Genomic DNA, 14,605 nt, shown 5'->3' with positions numbered 1-14,605 from the left:
TTGAAATGAGGAATTATCGCAGATGACGGAATTTCTGCAGTGCTTAATATGTGGCGAGTCTTAAACTAAAAACATATCTGTTTGGCTATCCGGTAGCCGGCTTTTATTACTGAAACATGGAGCTGAAGTGCCAACCTGCCGGATAATGGTGTACTTCTTGTAACACGGAAGCCAGGGCATAAAACCTGTGGCAGGTACACTACTACCCCAATATCCCTGGGTTTGTGTGTGTATTTCACTACGCAGGACTTCATTTGTTGCTAAACGTGCAACTGGAAGAGTACCTGCCCCTGACGGTGGAGGCTGGCTTCCTGATCATGATCCACCACCCATGGGCCGAGGAGGACATCACTCAAGACGTCACCTTCGTGGCCCCAGGATCGGCCACCTTCATCTCCGTGTTGATGGTGAGTCGCTTGTTTGTTTTGTTTTGTTTTTCTGCTAGTGTGTTTCGTTTACAGTGTGTCTTCAACGGCTTGATCAGGATCACGGGATTTTTGGGCCGCGTTCGCAATACGGACTGCGAGAAGGTGGCGAAGGCGTTCACCATCTGCAAGCGCTTTCGTCTTTCTGCCCGCTTCCGTCCTCACGTCGTGACTACGCAACGCATGCGCACTTGCGACTAATATTTGCAGGAGGCGTCTGCCATAAAATCGTAAACGATCTCCATGTACTTACATTTAAGCGCCAAAAAACAAGGACAAGGTAAAGAACGACCGCAATCGAAAGCACACTCGCAACTGAAATTTTATTTGAAATGCATAATCTTAAATACCAATTAGAGAAAGAAACATAATTTAGAAGAAGCGCCCGCTCATGTTCTAAATATAAATGTTTCTTATCTATCAAGGCGACGGCTTGATTACACACTTATGGTTCCCTTGCTTTGATGACCTATATCTCACGCATTTCTCTTGTAGTTTCTTCGATGTGCCGCCCAGAGTCGCTGTGTCAGGAGAACATGGACTGCACTCACACCGGTTGCAGTGAACTGAAAACTTTACAGTGTTCAGCATGTCAAGGGGAAGGAACAGGCTCTAGAGACAGGACCAGTCAGACAGAAGTTGAAGCTTATTATACGTTCAGATTATTACGTGAAAGTAAATTTATTTTTGCGTATATCTTCACCTTCTTGAATTTTCCTAGCTAATTAACATCTTTATTAACCTGTTTATTTTTCTCAAACTGCGCAAGTAATAGATAGAGAGCCTAGCTTTAAGAGAGGGAGTAGGTCAAACCAAAGTTACTATAACACTCAGTTGGGAAACTCTCCTTTGAAACCCGGACCGCTCCCGCCCACCGAGACCAAACTAGATACAATTACAGCACCGTCCTTGAGCGGCGAGTCAAAACATGAAAGTTGCTTTATATAGCCACTGCGAGATGGCACTGAGAGATGGCGATACCGGCCCTTGCGCGGCTCGACTGAACCGTTAGGCGCAGCCATGCAGTTCCCGCGGTGGCCGCTGCGGGAGAAGTGGCGGCGGTGTGATCGCGTCAGGTTTGGTTGTCAAGTAAAGATCGGAGTCACTTTTTCAAAGCAGGCTCCTATGACAGTTTCCCAACTGAGTTGTTCTAGTAACGTTGGTTCAAACCATCGAGAGCGACAAAATGGCGAGTTGGGCTATTTGATTCATCACGTACATTTAAGTGCCAAAAAGAGGAACAAGGTCCAGAACGACAATACAAGGCGCACTCGCAACCAATTTTTTTTTTGAGCGTTGTCTTAAATACAATTAAAATAAATAAACCCATCAATTCCAAGATGCCCACTTATGCTGTAAAAATAAAAGTTCTTTATTTATGAAGGTCAATGAAGCCTCGCTTACACTCTCATCGGTTCTCCTTGTTTTGATTACATGTCTCATGGATTTGTCTTGTAGTTTTTCGCTGTGTCGCCCCATAATCGCCGTGTCAGGAAAGCTCAAACGGGTTGCAGTGAACTGCCAAATGTCTTGACGGTGACTGCTTTAATGAGGCAGCATGTTCTCTAGCGTGGTCATTCATGCAACGCCCCTTTTGGCCCACATCGGAGCGCCCGCGGGAAAGTGGAATTCCGTACATAACCCTAGTTTTGCAATCCATAACCTTGTTTCTGTGCTGTGTTCTTACATTCATCCGCCTCTCCTTCTGGGACATTGATTTTTTTTTTTCATTATCCGGAGAGCTTGTAAGCTGCCAAGAAACCAACGGGAACGTCGTAATGTTCAGCAACTTTCTTGTCATGAAATATCGCGTGAATGTAAAGAATTACTGCAGGCATTATTTTTCGGCGCTCACGAGCATTGCTCTCAGTGCCATTGTATTTTTTCTTTAAGCCCTCAGCAGCTCCATTAAGGACCTCTGCGGAAAACCCGCTTTCAAGAGCCGATCAATTTGTCTGAGAAAGCTTCGGCCCATTTAATCTGGAAAGATTCTCCAAAGCAGCTCATAGGCACGATGAGGCAATAGCTCGTTTAACTAACTTGATGTGTGCGGAATTGAAAGGAGCGCACCCTTCTTATAGCGGGGTTCGTAGGCCCAGCTGATGTGGTCGTCCAAGAACTTAAGTTTTACATCAAAGAACCGTAAACAATGAAAAAAACGGTATAAATGCAGGCGAGCTTGTGTAAGTTATGCATAGGATCCCGTGATTACGGATTTTATTCTTTAATAAATTTGGAGTGTGTTTTTCGGAGTGTATTTTTCGCTGGGAATTCGGGATTTATCGAAGTTTATTTTTGTTAGATTCCCAACTCTTCGAAATTCGGAGTTAATTTTACTGTGTAAAATTTAAAAATTTGTAAACAAAATAAATAAGGTCAGGGTACCATTACCCGTTGTCCCGAAGGAACCTCGACGTGCTAAAAAGCAAATACCTTTTTGTCAGTAGTTACAAATTTCAAAGGAAACTGAAGTGGAATTTCCTCGGGGCAACAGTCCTTGTGCTCCGCTCTTATAAAGTTTAGTCGTAAAACTACGTCTTTTTTGCAGTTTATTTTGTCGCTGTGGCCTCAAAATTCGGAGTTTTTCGGTTAAATCCAACTTGACGGAAATTTACCTGAGAGTGTTTTTTTCGGATTTTGTCGGATTTATCCGAAAACAGGGAACCCTAGTTATACATTATGATTGAAACCTGAGACTGTGGTTTAAAAAACGGAACACTCGTGAGGGAGGAAGACACAGAGACAGGCAACGTCTCAAACTCAGCTACACACTTCATTGTCTCTACGCCTTATACATCCCTTCCCCGAACGTCACCACCACCACAGCGGATGATCACTTAACCGCAAACAATAAACCAGAACCCGAATACACTGAACCGCAAACAATATACCAAAACCAAATAGAAGCGTGCCCTACCGTTTCCATCTTCAGCCAGTGCACTGGGTCCAAAATAGAAAACAGATACACCCGGTGTACTGAGGGAAAATGGAAACTATAAAACACGCCTCCCTTTGGTTCTGGTGTATTGTTTGCGGTTCGGTGATCATCCCTTGTAGTGGTGGCGACATTCGGGGGAGGTGTACAGTACATAAGGCATAGAGACAATTAAGTTTGTAGCTGAGTTTGAGATGTTGTGTGCCCCTTTTCTCCCTCCTTCACGAGTGTTCCGTTTTTCAAACCACAGTCTCAGGTTTCAATCATCATGTATAACCGTTTCAGCCCCCCAAGGTCCTCTCATGTGTAAACTTCGAACCATTAGAACAGAACGCAAACAGCTCCATCAAGTCATCCACCATCTTATTCGCGAGCTCATCCTGTGGGCGGGATGATGACGAGATAATCATTAGCATATCTCAAAATCTTAAAAACGTCATCACCCCGAGTCTCTCAAGGATGACTTTGTCGCAATAAGCTAGGAAAATATTACACAAGACGAGGGCGATATGCGAACCATAAAAGAGGGCTTGTTTTTGCAAAAAAAAAACAACAAAAACACACACACACACACACACACACACACACACACACACACACACACACACACACACACACAAAACTTTATTATTAAACGAGACAAGCTATGCTCAAGATAGAAAGACAACAATTCCACGAAGCCTCCACACTCAGCCCGCAAGAGCTCTGTGAGCGATTTCTCCGTTACTTTCAGTACAATCCTTACTGCGCTAAAAAGGGCCGGGTGGGGGACTGAATAGAAAAGGTCCTCAACGTGAATCGAAGAGGCGTCACGCATGTCTCTGCATCCTTCTTTTAAAAAAAAATATCGAAGTGTCTAGCGTTACGTCCGACGTAACCCAAGTTGCGTCCAAATCTCCGCCTTCCGTAGGTTCACGGGGGAGAGAGAGGAGGGCGGGAGGAGGGTTAGGTATACGCGTTTCAGTGCTCCGTCCGGACGTAACGCTAGCCACAGCGTTTAAATATTCAATCCCTTTCTCTCAGTTGCTAACCGAAAAATTATCTTGCAGTTTCAGATTAGATGGCTGGCTTTTAAAGGCTCTGTTGTACTCCGACGTCGAGCGTAGCGAATGTGGCGTGGTGTAGAACGCGCGCGTTCTATTGGCCGGCGAGCAGGAACTCATTATCTGCGACCAGTCAGGATTTGTGTCCGCAGTGCTACGCCGCGTTTGCTAAACTTGGCGTCGGAGAATAACAGACCCTTAAGAAAGGTGGAAGTCTGTAGCTGCTACGTATCCCTGGCCGTTACTATTGCCCTAAACGGGACGTTTACTTTGTGTGTTTTGGCCGCGAAGAATATGGTTAGGGTTAGGGAAAGCTTGTTGCTTAATAGCACCACCTTCTCTAAAACAAGAAGGGCTAGATATTCTTGGTTCGCAAAGCAGAGGAAGTGATTGAATATTTAAAAGACGGATGCAGAGAGAGTTCTGACGGCCTTTCGACTAATGTTAAGGACTTGTTCTGTTGTTTGTCCCCACCCGGCCCCTTTTAGCGCAATAAAGTGTTGTATTGAAAGTAACGTGGAAATTGCTTTCAGGATCTCGTGCGGGCTGAGTGTGAAGGGCTTCATGGAACTAGTATTATTTTTTTTTTTTTTTGAGCATAGCTTTTTCTTTTTTGGTTGTAAGGGTTTTTCTTCTCTGTTTTGCAAAAAAACAAGCTATCTTTATTTGTTTGCGTATCGCTCCCGTCCTGTGTAATATTTCCTTAGGTCATTGCGACAAAGCCATTCTTGAATGACTCAGGGGGTGAAGGCGTTTTTAAGATCTTCAGATAGGTTCATGATTACCTCGTCATTGTCCACCCACAGAATGAGCTTACGAATAATATGGTGGATGACTTGATGGACTTGTTTGCGGCCTGCTTTAATGATTTGAAGTTTACACATGAGAGGACCTTGAGGGGCCGTTTAGAGATCTTGGATTTAAAAGTTAAGTTCTTAGACGACCACATCAGCTGGGCCTACGAACCCCGCCCTAATAAAGGTGTGTTTTCTTTCAACTACGTACACACCAAGTTAGTTGAACGAGCTATTGTCTCATCGTGCTTAGGAGCTGCTTTGAAGAAGAGCTGTCCAGGTGAAAGGGGCAGGAGCTTTCTCAAAACAAGTTGATCGGCTCGTGAATGCGGGTTTTACGCAGACGTCCTAAGTAGACGCTGCGGAGGGCCTAAAGAAAAAATAAAGAGGCACAGAGAAGAATGCTCATGAACGCCTGAAAATCATGCTTGCAGTGATTCCTTTCATTCACGCGATCTTTCACAACATGAAAGTTGCTGAACGTCACGACGTTCCCCTTGTTTTTCTCGGCCGCTTGCAAAATCCCAGCGTTATGCAAAAAAATCCATTTCCAAGAGGGAGAAAGGGATGAATGTAATACAAAGCACAGAAACAAGGTTATTTAATGCAAAAGTAGGGGCGTATACGGCATTCCACTTTCCTGCGGGCGCTCCGATGTGGGGCCAAACTGCGCATTGCATGAGTGACCATGCCAGAAAACATGCTGCCTCTTTAAAGCGGTCACCGTCAAGACATTTGGCAGTTCACTGCAACCGGCTTGAGAGTACTCCATGTTTTCCTGACATAGCCACTCTGGGGCGACACAGCGAAAAGAATACAATAGAAATCCATGACGCCCATGTAATCAAAACAAGGGGACCCGATAAGAGTGCAAACGAGACTTCATTGGCCTTGATAGACAAATACATTTTATTTTTACAGCAGAAGTGGGCATCTTGAAGATGGCGTGTTTATTCCTTTAAATGGTATTTAAGCCCAACGCTTTCAAAACAAAAATTTTAGTAGCGAGTGCGCCTTATTTTGTATCGTCGTTCTTCACCTTGTTCTTAGTTTTCGGCGCTTAAATGTACGTATTGAACCAAATAACCTAACTTGCCATTTGTTACTAGAACAACTCAGTAGGGAAACTGCCATAGGAGCCTGGAAGAAGTGACTCCGATCTGTACTCGGAGAACCGACCTTGACGCGATAGCACCGCCACCATTTCTCCCGCAGCGGCCACTGCGGGAACTGCATGGCTGCAGGTATCGGTTCAGTCGAGCCGCGCAAGGGCCGATGGCGCCATCTCTCAGTGGCATCTCGCAGTGGCTATATAAATGTCACGAGCTCGGTGACTACGGAATGCCATCCAAGGTACATATACGTTGAGTCATCACCGGGACCTGACAATAGGAGGGTGGTCGTTCGATGCCCGGCGTAGCCGATAAGCAAACGCAGGGAATGATACGAAAGCGTCTCAGTTACCAACAAGAAAACAGTGTTTATGGGCTCGAAACGAACAGATAAAGGGAATTTAAAGGAGCAGACTATACATTTTACAAGGCAGTGATACATCGAGCGAAAAAGATATCGAGTTAAGCACAGAGAATTACGTTACACATTGAGTTATGTACGCGTCTACAAAGATCAAGACGGAAGTAAGAGTCCAATTGACGTCTGTCGAAAAGTAAGTTCAGAATGGGGGCAAGATACAGTTGACCGGGGAGCGCGGCGGCAGTCCATCCTCAGAGGCGACACAAGTAGAGCGGCCATCGAAGCGGCGGTCCTTCTGGGGCAGCAGGTGATCGGACTCGGAGATGCGATGCGGCGGCTCGGGTTCCCGGGAGTACGCGGCGGCGGCTTCACCCCGAAGAGCGGCCTGAAGCTGGGGCCCATCCGGCTTCTTTTTAACGGTAACGGGCACTCACGGCCGAGACACTCGCGGACGCTTGTTCACGCACGGAGTCGGAGTCGAAACAGCACAAACCAAAAGCGCACAAAGTAGTTCACACAAAAAAGAAGGACCATGTATACACTCGGCACCTTCGACACTGCATGGCCGCCATGTTGAAGTTAGAATAAGTAAAACATGGCTGAAACAAGAAGCCCCTACGCTAACAACTTCTGTCCTGCTAAGGGTGACTTTGCAGTTGAGGGAAGTTTACCAATACACAAAGGGAGCTTAAGACTTTGGACGAAGTATGGGTGACTTTGAGGTTTGAAAAAGTAAGGAAGAGACAAAACATGCATCACGTACACGCCGGCTCGCGAACCGCGAGGGGTTGAGCTAACTAGGAAGAAACTAACAGACCGAAAACAACACGCACGTACCCGTGTTTTGCAGCGACCGAACCAGCGACAGAGAAACAAACAGGCTACGAGGAGAAAATGTGTTTACAGAAACTAAAACACGTTATGTTTAAATAAACGTAATAAAAATAAATTACAGGATGCCGCTACTTCTGTGGCAATAAAGCGAATTTCATGTTTGACTCGTCGCTCAAGGGCGGAGCTGCAATTGTATCCAGTATGGTCCCGGTGGGCAGGAGCGGTAAGGGTTTCAAAGGTGAGTTTCTCAACTGAGTCTTATAGTAACTTCCGTTTGACCTGCTCCTTCTCTTAAAGCTAGGCTCTCTATCTATTGATTGCGTAGTGTGAGCAGACTGAATAGGGTAATAACGATATTAATGAGCTAGGGAAATTCAACAAGGTGAAGATATACGCAAAAATCAGTTTACTTCCACGTGATAATCTGCACAAATAAGAAGTTTAAACTTTTATTTGACTTCTCCTCTCCAGAACCTGTTCATTCTCCTCGACCTGCTGAACAGTGGAATGTTTTCATATTCAAAAATAACCATGGTCTTAAAATTTTAAAGTCTGGTTTCAAAGTTATTGAATTCTCAAGATGAAAATGAAATAAACACAAAAAACATCTCATTTTCAGAACTTGTGGTGTATTTTACACTCTTAATGAGTGTACACGAGTATTGCCTTTGGGGAAGTCAACTGATGTCTTGTATATATCTGATTGGGGAGTCATGTGATCCCCCTAAATCAGGGACTTCAAATACTCGCAATTTTTGGGTACTCATTCAGCAGCCCAGTCGATCCCCCGGACTCATGTGACACTCCTTTCGCGAAGAGTGCTGTTTAGTTCCTAATGTTACACCTACGACTTCAAGTAATCCCTCCAATTAGGGGTGTTGCTTGCCTTTATTTATAACTCCCAGGTGTTCAACCGAGTCCCCTTACTATTGGTGCTGTTTAACGCCTTTTTCAACACTCTTGAGTTCAGATCACTCGCCATAATATGGGCGGTATACAGCGCCCTTTACGACTTCCAGGGGCTCTCACGATTCCCCGGTCCAGTGATGAACTTCAACATTATGGGAGTCAAGAAACCACTATAAATATAGGATGCTCTGGACTCCCTGGGTGCTCGACATACACACTCATATACAACCTGAAAAATATAGTGCGTCTACTTTACCGTAAAACACTTGGGGGAGCCAATAGAGCCTTCGCAAAAATTCCAAAAGCCCGCGCGCGGTACTCCCGTCCCATCGTGACATACCAGGACATACGCGAGCCGGCGCAGGTTACCAAGGCAACAACGTTCGAGCAGCCGAGTCGGACCAGAAAATCGGACGAGCGACGAGCGCACGGAAATGGTGGAGAGGGTATCGCGTTGGCTATCTTGCAAAGCTGCCCCTTTCTCATCCCTTTTACCGGCTTCGTCGTCTTCTGCACCAACGCTTTGTCCAACCTAGTTGAACCGTACCACGGTTGCGGTGCAAAATAAGTGGGTTCGGTGACACCGCAAGACGTGAAGGTAAGTTACGAGGGTTAACGTATTCAAATAAATGAACGGCTTCACCGGTCGTGATTCGTTTACGCTGCTACAGACAGAGTAGGCCGCCGAAAACGTGCGACTCTCCGGCGGATGGGCGGGATGCGGATGTCTGCGACGGTCGCTGGCGGTCGCGCAATCGCGGAGGCGCAACGAAAAAGCGCGTGATCTGTACCGAGGCTTCACAAAATCCCCTGCCGTCGTGGCGCTGTACGTTTTTTTGCAACAGGTCTATACACGAACTCATCTCTGTTACGTCACGGCGCGGTGGTGTCGCGTCGGTCTCACTTCCGGTCTGGAACTGTGGGCAGACGTGTATTTCTGCGTTGTTTTGAAAGAAACCAGACAAAAACCTGCCTTCTCGTCAAAACGCCGCGACTGGGGCCGTACCAGAAGTGTCGAGAAAAGTTTGAAGGTCAGTTTTCACGTGCTCGGTTCGTCTGAGGATCTGGATATGTGCCATGAAAAGGGAAAAACAGACGCCGTCGGACAAGGATTGCTTGGGTGGGAAGCACTTTGGGTTGAATTCACGGATACTTGTGGTCATCAGATTTATTTGTTTTGTTTCAACATGAACGCGAGAAAACCGTCAAGTTGTGCGGACCACCTGCGGATTACGTTCAGTGCGTCTTCAAGTTCAAACGGCCTTCTGATCGTTAGAACTGTCGTCTGCTCTTTCAAACGTTTCCGCTTGTCGTCTGCTCTCTTAGACGACGCCGGCCCGTAGACCAAATGTTGTCCCGGTACTTGCGATAAGAAGCAAGTGTAGGCCTCAAAAGACTTAAATTTGAAGGTTGGTAAGCAGGCTCGATGTAAACAGTAAATAGACGAAGATGTTGATCATTGTTACCAGTGACCATCCCCGACTTGTTATGCCTAATTCACTTGGTCAGATTTTGCTTGCGATTTTCAGTATCGACGTCGACCATCTCATCTACGGTTCACGCTTTTGCAGTCCGAGCGACGTCGCTACTGAAAATTGCGAGCGAAATCTCATCGTGCGAATCAAGCATCAGCGCACACACCGCGGCGTCCACGCGGAATGAATTGCCACATGTCACACTATTCACGCGAAGTTTTGCGGTGTAACGAGCCTCGTTAATTTCGCTGAGGTCGCTCAAGTAGTCAGACATTGCCAGGAAGACTAGACTCAACAATTCGAACGCGAAAAAGGGCAGGGGGACTCACACCGACGCCGAAAACATCGCATTTCAATGGTTTGTTTATGGGCGACGGCGAGCTTCTTGCCCACACCCCCATCGCAGATGCGCGGCGCCGTTGGTGTCCGCTATGGGCGCTCTGGTTTGTTTGTAAACATGAGTTGGTGTATTGCTGCAATTTATGAATGGAGCTTGGCGAATGAATTAACTGTAAATATGTCTGAGACTGAAAAAAAAAAAAAAAGTAACAGACTGCTTGGCGGCATTGAGCAGGACGTTTCACGAGCTTACGTCTTGCTCAGTGGCGTTGCGCAGTCTATCTTTTCAGGTTCGGAAAAATCCTCGTCGTTGAGCGACTTCCCTCCGTCAATTGCAGCGGTTGGCACTCCCGAGTGGTTTGCGGGAAAGTAGACGTCCCAGATTTCTTAGTGTGTGGGTGTGAGCTCTGTACTGCTTGGCGGAGCAAGGGCGCTTTCCAAACCATCAGTTCATGCTCTGTGTTCGGAGCTTCTAACAGAATATTGCACAAAGACAACTAGTGACAATTAGAGTCTTTATTATCACGCAATAAATATTGGAAAAGTTGAAAAACAAGTATAATTGAAAATGTGGCATATCAGTTTCGCCGTTTTGTTTGTTTTTTTCTTTTTGTGTGCTCGGAAGTGTGCCGCAAGATACTCGCACCGTTGCGGGTAGTAACGGCGTTGAGGAGATGCTGAAGTTTGAACATGAGAAGATATCTGTCACTCTCCAGTTCAAGTGCACCTTCAACGACGCTTCTGCTCCAAGATACGCTGGTATTTTGCTGTATACTGTCACGAATGACGATTGATGAGGCAAAGATAACTGAGGAAACTACACGTTTAATGGGGCGAACTTGTGCCCAAAACAAAAAGGAAACAGAAGAAAACAGCAGAGCGTCGCGGGCGTCGATGTCGGCGCGGAACCGCAAGATCGAGCGCAGGGGCGAGACTGACTCTGGCTCGCCACGCGAAGCCCCTTATGTATACGCGTGGGCTTCTAGAATCATCGGCATAGAAGGTTCGACGCGTAGAACATTGGGGCTTGGAACAAGTAACATGATTCTCGAATTTTCCAGAACACTAAATTGCAGGAATAAACAAAAAAACGCTGCTCCCAGGAATCGAACCCTGGCTTTCCGCGTGGGAGACAAGCGCGATAACCATTAGGCCACGCGCGCGCTGCCTACTTGGCCAGCTGCGCGCGTGGCAATACGGCGAAGCACCAGAAAAACAGATAACGTTTTAAAATATCAATTAAAATCTTAAATCCTCAAGGACCTTTATTCAAACCATATTACGTGCAGGATTATTATTGTGATGTTCCAAAATAGGGCATGTGTTCAATATGAAATGGTCCTTATACATTGGCGACTTGCGCGACGTCTGCAACGTCAACGGACACTTACAATTCCCTGTAACGCCGGTTAGAGCGCAGTTCTTGAGGAGGGGGATGGAAGCGTACTGAGGGATAGGTGACTCCTTGAGGTCACGTGACCTCAGGGGGGTCGTGTGACGTCAGGGGGGTCACGTAACCTCGGGGGAGGGGGGTCACGTGGTCTCAGGGGGGTCACATGACCTCAGGGGGGTCACGTGACCTCGCGGGGTCACGTGACTTCAGGGGTCACGTGACCTTGGGGTGTCACGTGACCTTAGGGGTGACGTGACCTCAGGGGGTCACGTGGCCTCATGGGGGTCACATAACCTGGAGGATCACGTGACCTCGTGGTTACGCCGACGCCGACGGCAACGGCGACGCTGCTCAAGCCGGAAACGGGCCCCTAAGAGCTGCGCTCTAAAAGGGGTACGACCAACACACGTACACACAAGAAATTCGGGGTCAGGACGTGATGTAGAAAATGTTCGGGAGAGAGAGAGCGCGGGGGGGGGGGGGGGGGTTGTAGGAAAAAAAGGGGGACATCCCTTTCCCCGATTTTTTTTAGAGCGCAGCTCTTAGGTGCCCGTTTCCGGCTTCAGCGGCGTCGGCGTCGCCGTCGGCGTAACCGCGCGGTGCACTATGGGTAAATTTCCCCACTGAATTTAGCGGAAAATTTTCCCCGCTAAATTTAGCGGGAAAAGTTTCCCGCTAAATCTAGCGGGCAAATTTCCACTCTAAATTTAGCGGAAAAATGTTTCCACTAAATCTAGCGAAAAAAATTCCCCGCTAAACTCAACGGAAAAAATTCCCCGCTAAATTTAGCGGAAAAACTTCCTCGCTAAATCTATCGGAAAAAGGGGACTATTTCTTTCAGTCTTGCGTTCGCGAGGCCTGATGACGTAATTGTGGGATCCAAACCACCCGCCTGACGACAGTTCAGCGCGGCTCATGGATTGGACACGAGAACCGCGTGAGCACTTGAGATCGGCTGGGCGGACACTCGGGCAGTGGCTCGTGTCCAACCACTGCGGTGATAAGAATAGCCGAACTCTAACAATGCCTGGAGTTCAGCACGCGTTTTCCACTTTACCATCGACCGCGCGTGGCTATGAGTATACGTTGTCGGCATAGGGTAGGCACCAGACCAAGTGGTCACTTGTTCTGGCTCCCAGTTGAAGGGATGAACGATGCTCTTATTTTTGATATTTTATTGGCGACTGCCATTGCCTAAAAAGAAAAAAAAAACAAAGGCAAGTTTGATCAGTTATAAACGTGCGGGAGTGAATCTAAGTGGTATTAAGCGAAAGTAAAAAAGTCGTTTTATTGCTCTTTTAAATGCGGCTGATACAGTAGACACGAGCACTGCCTGAGCATTCGACATGGGCTCGTGACAATCAACGCCTCCACAGACGTTCGTGTAGTGGCATGTGCCCAAGCACTGAGGAGGCGGAAATAAGAGTAGAACATAAACAAAATGTGGAACTCAGCGCGTGCCCTGTGTACTGCCAACTCGCATGGCTATGGTAAACATTGACAGCATGTAAACGGCTCCAGATTACGCAACTGCTTGTTTTCGTGCAGCGAGATTGGGAAAGGGAGGGGGGTAATATATTGCTGTTTTTTTTTTTGTTTTTTTTTTTTTTTAATTTTTAGACTAGTGCCATTGCGTGGAGAGAAAAAAATCCCTTACGGAATTTGTATTCACCATATTGAACTCGCGTCTCTTTCTTATACGAAAAAGCAGTGGGAAATGGAGAAGTTGCTTTTTATAGTTTTGCTTATCTCTTTTCCCAAGAAGGAGTTTTCGCAATTTACAATCCCATGTGAACTCTGCACCTCGGGAACGTAAAAACAGATGAGTGCGTTAACATTTTTGTTTTGTATGTTTTCTGTCTTAGAGTAGCTAAAGAAGACGCCGCTCCCTGAGGCTTCGCGAGTTGACGTGCGGACGCAAGAACACGTTCGGTCCGCGGTAGCGCATATGAGCGAAAACGGGAAACAAAGAAAAACCCCACCCCCTCTTTCGCGGCCAGCTTGCTGATCAGAAGCACCAGATCACCTCGAAAACGGCGTTTTTGGCGCAAAAGCTGCGGAGCGCAAAGTCCTCATTTGGGTCGAGTTCTCATGCCGCCTCAGGTGGCGGGATGTGGAGACTTGTTGGATGGAAGGGGGTACGGAAGTGGCAGCCAGTGGCCAATGGGGAGCAACCGTCGCGACGGGAGTTACCTAGGCTTCTCCTGTGACACCCCTCAGCTCTCTTCGTGAGCCTTTTCTTTCTTACTGAGAGAGAAGGTTTGCCACGATGGGGTGTCGAAAGGCCGTTTGACTCCCACCTTTTCCTAGAGTGTACGGAACTAGGAAAAGTGATCTTATTGTTTCAATCTACACTTTTTAGATACTTGTTTCGTTGTTGCTTATCAAATGTTAAAGTACACGCATCCTCGGTCATTGAATTGTTTAGATGAAAATAAAATGAATATGAAAATCATCTCATTCTTCTAACTTACGGTGTATTTGATGAAACTGTAAAAATTGATGTTGCTGTTTTTGTTCTATACTCGGGGTCACGTGACTTATGGGGCGCATTTGCAATACGAGCTGCGAAGAGGTGACGAAAGCGTTGATCCTCTGCCAACGTCTCCGCCTTTCCTCCTGCTTTCCTCCTTGCCACGCGACAACGCAGCGCGTGCGCACTTGCGACCGAAAACGCAGTGCATTAAATTGTAATAGACGATTTGCAATTTTCCCAAGCGCCCCGGCCCGCGCGCGAGGATTTGTGGGAGACACTGTCCCTCGCCTGGCCGCTCTGCCTTGAGATCGCATTGCCTTGTCGCTTGCCTCCTTTTAATCCTCTGTTTTTCGATTCCATTACCTATTTTATCTATTCCAGTGTAGTTTTTATTGCTTCTAAGTGTTCCTATACTCTTCTGCGCGCGATATTTCTTGTATATAGTATTTGTGCCTTTATTTTGGCTTTTTCGACGCGAGTGCCGACGGACAACACACGATAGGTTGAAA

The 14,605-nt window shown here is 46.8% G+C and overlaps 1 protein-coding gene across 1 annotated transcript in view; it reads left to right on the top strand.

Moving 5' to 3' along the window:
- Positions 1-14,605, top strand: part of LOC121046946 (acid-sensing ion channel 4-A-like) — an 80,098-nt gene that overhangs the window by 56,407 nt on the left and 9,086 nt on the right. Inside the window, exon 6 of the mRNA XM_042286259.1 lies at positions 247-407. Within this exon, the coding sequence (XP_042142193.1) occupies positions 247-407 (161 nt within the window). The remainder of the gene's footprint in view (positions 1-246; positions 408-14,605) is intronic.

Source organism: Ixodes scapularis, unplaced genomic scaffold, assembly GCF_016920785.2.
Source record: "Ixodes scapularis isolate PalLabHiFi unplaced genomic scaffold, ASM1692078v2 PGA_scaffold7__128_contigs__length_106722199, whole genome shotgun sequence".
Taxonomy (NCBI): Eukaryota; Metazoa; Arthropoda; class Arachnida; order Ixodida; family Ixodidae; genus Ixodes; species Ixodes scapularis.
Note: the sequence above shows the minus strand (reverse complement) of the source record. Positions and strands in the feature narration are given on the sequence as shown.